This window comes from Morone saxatilis, unplaced genomic scaffold (genome assembly GCF_004916995.1).
Source record: "Morone saxatilis isolate NCDOM2014 unplaced genomic scaffold, NCSU_SB_2.0 Contig17, whole genome shotgun sequence".
NCBI classification, from domain to species: domain Eukaryota; kingdom Metazoa; phylum Chordata; class Actinopteri; family Moronidae; genus Morone; species Morone saxatilis.
In genome coordinates, this window is record NW_023339729.1 from 4,150,550 (window position 1) to 4,157,340 (window position 6,791).

The 6,791-nt window shown below is 40.4% G+C and overlaps 1 protein-coding gene across 1 annotated transcript in view; it reads right to left on the minus strand.

Moving 5' to 3' along the window:
* Nucleotides 1-6,791, minus strand: part of LOC118327455 (endonuclease V-like) — a 60,767-nt gene that overhangs the window by 44,631 nt on the left and 9,345 nt on the right. Inside the window, exons 6-7 of the mRNA XM_035660820.1 lie at nucleotides 1,110-1,178; nucleotides 805-933 (exon numbers count right to left, since the gene is read on the minus strand). Coding sequence (XP_035516713.1) covers nucleotides 805-933; nucleotides 1,110-1,178 — 198 coding nt within the window. The remainder of the gene's footprint in view (nucleotides 1-804; nucleotides 934-1,109; nucleotides 1,179-6,791) is intronic.

Sequence of the window (6,791 nt, forward strand, 5' to 3'; positions counted from 1 at the left end):
TCCTGAATGTTACACACTGTTCTCATCATCTTCATACTCATTAGACCACTCACTATGTCTATGTTATGTTCATTCATATAGCTTTTTCCTTTAATGAGTCACTTGCATGTATCATAGATTTGAAAATCTGAGTGATTATCATCCTTGTTGTTTAACAGGTATTTAAGTTCTGTACTGGCTACTTGCTTACTGTCACTATCCTGCTGAAACATGAATCATCCCATCAGAACAAGGCCTCTGTTATCCTGCATCTATTCACCAAGGAATGCACATACAAACATGAATTCATCATTCCAAGTCACACACACACACACACACACACACACACACACACACACACACAGTTACCTAATGTTGTCAGTGCAAACACATTTTTAGGATAACAGCAGCAGCAACAGCATGGGTAATATGCTCCGAGGCAGACAAAAGGATTGTTTGTCTGCCTCGAAGCTAAAATACATCTCCACTGTCACACTGCAGCTCTGCAGGACCAGGCTCTGACAATTACCATTGTATTAATGTCTGAAACTGTTTGCATCGTTTGGCTGCATACATTGTTCCCTCCATTTTGACAAGTTTCCCAGGCCCTGCTGCTCAAAAGCACCACACAGCATGATAACACCTCCTCGCTTCACAGCAGCACGCTGTTACACAAGCGATGAGCTCAGTTCAATGCTTGTTTCATCTGACCACCGAATCGTTTGCTTCTTGCTCTGCCTTTTCTGCAGGACGGGTAGCCCCGTCCCTGATTGGTGAACTAACTGTTGATTGAGAGCGTGTGTGTGTGTTTTTGTGTGTGTGTACCTGTCTGATGGGCTCTGGGACCCGGTAGCGGCAGCAGGTGTGCGTAAGGCGTACAGCTGTGTCCACACTGATCTTGTGGCCAATGGACACGTACACTGGCTTGGAGCTCTTGTCGGAGCTTCTCAATGCCTGGACACAAATACAACTGTCTCTAGTAACTCTCTCTGTGATTGTTATCGTCGTACACATTTTGTCGAGTTTGACTTTTAGCGGGGTGGGTGTTCTTTAAAGTCGGCAGCAACACAACAACAGCTTTTGATAAAAGCACTTGTTTCTATTTTTTGTGCGTCTGTCCTTTGCCGCACCTTTCCGAGCACTTTGCCTGAGGCGGCTGTGAGTGGGAAGCTGTCTCCTCCTTTCTGCAGAGCAGCTATCTGCGGAGGCAAAGAAACAAAAATCAAAGTCAAAAAAGATGTACAGAAAGCCAATACAAATAGCAGTGCACTGAAACAAACTATTAACCTGCTGTGAAGGATTCACACTCTTGTATTATTCTTTAAACTCTGGGTGACTTGACTTTCATGTCCATATATTTGGAGCTATGGTATGTTTCAAAATTACACATTTAGAACAAACTATAGAATTCTTTAAAGGATGGCACATTAAGCTCTTGATTGAAACAATACTAATAGTATCTTCATATTCAGATACATAGAGGAAGATTCCTACTGAAACCAAGAATAAAGTAAAAGAAAAAGGACAATACAAGAAAATTGTGCTTTTTTCTCTACCAAGGAGAATGTCACATATACCAACATCCTCTACTTTGGACCATTTTAATCTTGAAAACATGTAAAACAAGGTTAGAGGCGTCATCAGCAGTTTTTCTCTACATCAAGATGATGAACTTTTTTTTTTAAAAAGGTAAAAAATGTTTTGTCCACTTTTTCGCAAAACTATTTTGTCAAAAAATAGTACAAAACATTTTTTTTAAAACAAAAAAGAGACAGAAAACAAAAACAGACAGACTATAAGAGAACTTTCTTTTAATTATTTTAATAAAAAATAAAGGCTACCATAAACCAACTGTACCCCTAATCAAAACAAAATATTTCAAAAGCATGATTATCAATAATATTTCATACATGATTTTGTGCATGACACATTTTTCTAAGGCTTTTCTGTAGCCTGACAGAGCTCAGGAAATTTTTTATAATCACTAATTAACACTAACTGTTGCATTCATTCCAACAGTCCTGTGTATGACTAATGCAGAGATTTTGTATTTTTTACCCAAACACATTTTTATTATCCAACCCAAACCCATGACTTTAAATTAAAATCAGTAGTGGGGTAGAGATTAGTTTATCATTACAACCCACACTGATGAAATGACGAGGACAGTTAAAGATAACCTGAGCTGATACATATCATATCTGGGCCGATCTAGGCATATTTTGAAGGATCGTTAACAGCTGATTAAAGCAGATCAAAAGAACAATCCTTTCTTTACTCTCCTGTGCTTTTCCTGCCTCAGCCTGCTGTGGTGCGGCACATTCTCCTGTATGACAGTAGCACTCTACAGGGGAGAGAAAGGCCAAGTGTCTGACAACGTTTAGATGCTGCATATTTTTGTTCCAGGTAGGGTCACGTTTTCTGATGGTCTGTGTCAGAAACTGTGGCTCTCGTTCTGCTGCACTTCTGTTGACCCTTGATCACTTTCTTTGGTGTTATTTAGTCTCTAAAGAAGGTGAGAGAAATGCCAAGTATCTGATCATTATTAGATGCAGACATTTCAGGCACAGGTCGACAGAAGCACGGCAGAATGAAGGCCACAGTTTCTGACAGACAATCACAAAATGTGACCTTGGTACCTGGAACAAAAATATGTATGTAAATATTGTTTCCCTGACCCATTTTAAAGACTGAATAACACTACTATGACGGGGCCTGGCTACCATATATCGTATCATCTCACCACATGATCAAATAGATACTTGACATTGAACGTCAACATATTACCTAGCAACCATCATTGCATGCAAGTATATGACAAAAATATGAAAGAAACTTTTCATTTAGTTGAATAGTTTTTATAGTTTATGTAGAATAAGCATATCATTTTGGTTATGACTAGTTTACCCTATTTTATATATCAAATGGCACCATTTTTAATTTAAGGCATTTTTCACTTGCAAGGACCTGTTCTCTACCTGTTTTTGGAGGGCATTCTCTCTCTACGGCCCCCAACCCACACACCCCACACACCCCACAGGCCCCAGTGCAACTGCACTGTCTATATTTATGCCCCTGATCAGGACCTTCAGTATTTGGATCATGTAGCTCATGAAAAATAAGGTGTGCCGTGCCACAGTCGTAGTAAAGAGCTATTATTTCAATGTGTCAGTAAATCCACATTTCAGTCAATATAAATATAAAATTTGATCCATTCTACTGTGTATTGTTTTCTACTGATGCTAAAAGCCAATTAACTCACAGACCCTCATAATGAAAAAACAACAAAAGAAAAACACAGACTTGATCCTCTCTGGGTATTTTAACATTCCTGAGAAAATCACGCCCGGTGCAATCATGAGTCCTTAGTGGCTTCATATTAGTTTATTCCAAAAACTAATAACCCAGTCATAAATAAGTCAAATCAGACTTTATGACACTATTTGCTATTTAATAAAAACTAGAAAGACCAAAATTAGACTAAACCTGGAAGATAGTTAATATGTGTGATTAGTGGATGATGAACTCAGGGTAACATTTAGGCATTTTTAAGAAGACCTATTCCTTTTTGTTTCTTTAGAAACAAAAGTTTTGGTCTCATAGTCAAAGAGACGGTGCAAAGTCAGATGTACCGATGTGGGCTGCTGTTGACAGGTGTGCTGTGGGTTACGGGCCAGAGCGATGAAGGGAGCTTAGCCTCCATGATGGATGGAGTGTCTGCTCTACTATGACTGATTACAGCAAGCAGCCAGCGGGGAGACAGGAGGGGCAGCACAGGGCCTCCGATCCCGGCTGGGATGAGGCCAACACTGTGTGTGTGTGTGTGTTTGTTATGTGAGGAGAGAGAGAGAGAGAGAGAGAGAGAGAAGAGAGAGAGAGAGAGAGAAGCAAGAGCAGGCCTGAAGCCAGAACAGCAGAAGTCAGAAAGACAGAGCAAGTCATCAATAACACACTAGTTTAAGTTATAGCCAGGCTATCAGTGAGAGGGAGACAAAGAGAAAAAGAAAAAGATAAGATGATGGGAGAAAGATAAAGTAAGAGGGAGAAAGGGGGTGGAGTGGAAGAGAAGGAGGGAAACACTGGAGGTAAAGAGTGTAGAGAGAGAGGAGAGAAAGACAAATACAGAGGATGTAAGATCTGAAGGACGCTAAGCAGCAAAGAACTTCAACAACAAGGGCATCATTTTCCCAAAGTGTATGGAGGACATGGAGAAAGAACAAAAAAACACTTTTTCTCCTCTTTCATCCTTTTTGTTTTGTTTCAGACTCAACGCAGATAAAAACACACAGCACTCCTCTGCCTCTATTCAAGTACAGACACATTACATTTACATCTTCTGGGCATTAAGCTAATTACACCTAATGTAGAGGAGCAGGTAGAGATGGCCTGTGTGTTCAAGGACACTCCAAAAGGATGAACACAGCCTTTAATGGAAACACTGGCCGTGGAGGGGACTGTACATACTCAAAGGTTGTTGTTGTTGTTTATAGACTGTTGTTGTTTTTCTAGCACTGGAACAACAGAGATTTCTCAAACTACAACTTCATTCTTTATTGATTTAAAGGAATGCTTCAACTTTTTAGGAAATACGGTTATTCTTTTTATTTCTGGGAGTGACATGAGATTGATAACACTCTTATGTCGCCATATTAATTTCATGAGGTAGACCATAATTTAAAGCAAGTCATTAAAACTGTTCATGTAAGTCTGAAGGTTGTAGTTCTGAGTCAGAAATATCTGGAATTTCTGACAGCTTCGATATCTCCCACTTGGTTAAAAGAAAAAAAGTGGTGGCAAAGCCTCCATCGCTGGCAACTACATCTAAATAAAATCCTGTTTTATCACTAGTACAATCGATTCAGCTAATTTAAAGGTAGCTATACACAGTTTGTTAGATTTAAATGAACTGTTCCAAATCCTTAACACTGCAAAATTAGCTAATTAAAGGTTGGATCAGTCATTCTGGAGGAAGATTGCTGATTCTCAGGTCGTCAAATACCGGGTTGGGTTGGATTGGGCCAAAGCGGAAGAGACAGAGGGGATGAAAGGCATTTAAGGGCCACGGGTTGGGTGCCCCTGACCCCTTTTCTAAGGCTCTTTGAATGATGTGACTACATTGCTAGCACTGGAGCTAACCATGCTTGAATATTCCCACTTCTGAATAACAGGATGTGTTCTTGAATTAAAATGTGGTTAGCCTATCTTAGCATAAGGACTGGAAGCAGGGAGTAACAGCTAGTGTGACCCTGTCCAAAGTTCAAATATACGCCTACCAACATGGGTCACAAATGAGTATGTTGTCTGTTGTTTGTTTAATCGGTCACAAACAAGTTAATAAGTATGAGCACATGTTTTATATTGGTTTATATTGGTGTACAGTCACAATTGTACTACACCTGCTTACCTTTCTGTGATGGAAAAACTGAAGTTGCTGTGGCCAGCTGTTGTTCGCTAACCTCTAACGCTCACCAACTCCAGCTCTGTACCACCAGGGTGCCCAGGTGGTGATAATGTTATGGCTGATCCATGTACAGTACATAATACTTGAGCTTGAAATTGTTTTTGTTACATGAATACCTTCAAGGATCTGTGCACCTGTGTCTCATAAAGACATACACACACACAGCTTTTACTCTGGAGGCACACACATTTAATTACAGCTACTGAGAGAAAGTTCTCTTTGTAACCTTCAGAGACACCTCTCAGACTGCATATTGGTTTTTGAAAACTGTCAGTGTGTTTTTGGAAACTCTTTCTGACATCTAATTGAGTATGGCAGCATATCACTTGTCAGTGGTACGTGCGGATGCGCGTGTAGATCTGGTAATGGCTAATCTTATTTCTTAACATCTAATTTTCTGAAATTTGGTGGGGAGCCTGATATGGCTTGTGTTTCACGGATTACTTCACAGCTAATTTCCCACCAAGCGCTCAAACGCCAAAGCTGGTGTTGAGTTGAGGCGTCGCAATTCTGTGCGTGCCTGTAGACAAATTAGACGGAGCCCCAGAGAGTGGCAATTACATCAATATGGACGGGAAGGGAGTTCTAAAATTTCATGCACAGCAACTGATCGAAAGCTAATAGCTTGAGTCCAAAGATGCAACATGGGAGTGTAATGCTATTGCATAGTACCTGATACTTAAAATGAACATGTCCAAGCCACCAGGATTTTGGCACAGAGATCGTATCAGTAGATATGTGAGACTGCTTCTTTAGAGGTGACCATGTTTTGTGTAAACAAAGAGATCAGGTTCCTCCCCACGGCAGAGACAAACCAACACTTTCTGACGCCAAAGCCCCTAGTCCTAATTGAGGGAGATGGATACACTCCTATAGAGAATTGAATTAGCATGTTACACTACTACATGAAGACCGCTGGGGTTATGAGCCGAGAGTCTTTTGCCTGCTAATTGAGTTAGCAGTGGATTGGATGATTGCTAGTTATCCATGCTGGTTCCCTTTGAAACTTTTGAGTAGCGCTTGTCATCTGCACTACAGCAAATGCTTGTCACTACTCAGATCCACATGATTTGTATGCCAGAACTTGCATGATGATATTTTCCTCAGGGAAAGCACTTGAGGTCAGTTATTATCATTGACACATCAGAGCAAAAAGGGAAAAAGCAGGGTTCATGCCCTTTCTATTTTTCTATTTTCTGGTTTGCTTCAGGTTGCGCATCCCAAACACTACATTACAAAATACTCTGATGACACAGCTATACTCGCCCTCCTCTCTAACACCGAATCAGTTACAGCATATCACCAATCCATTGCCCACTTCACCCAATGGTGTAAAGACAGTCACCTTCTC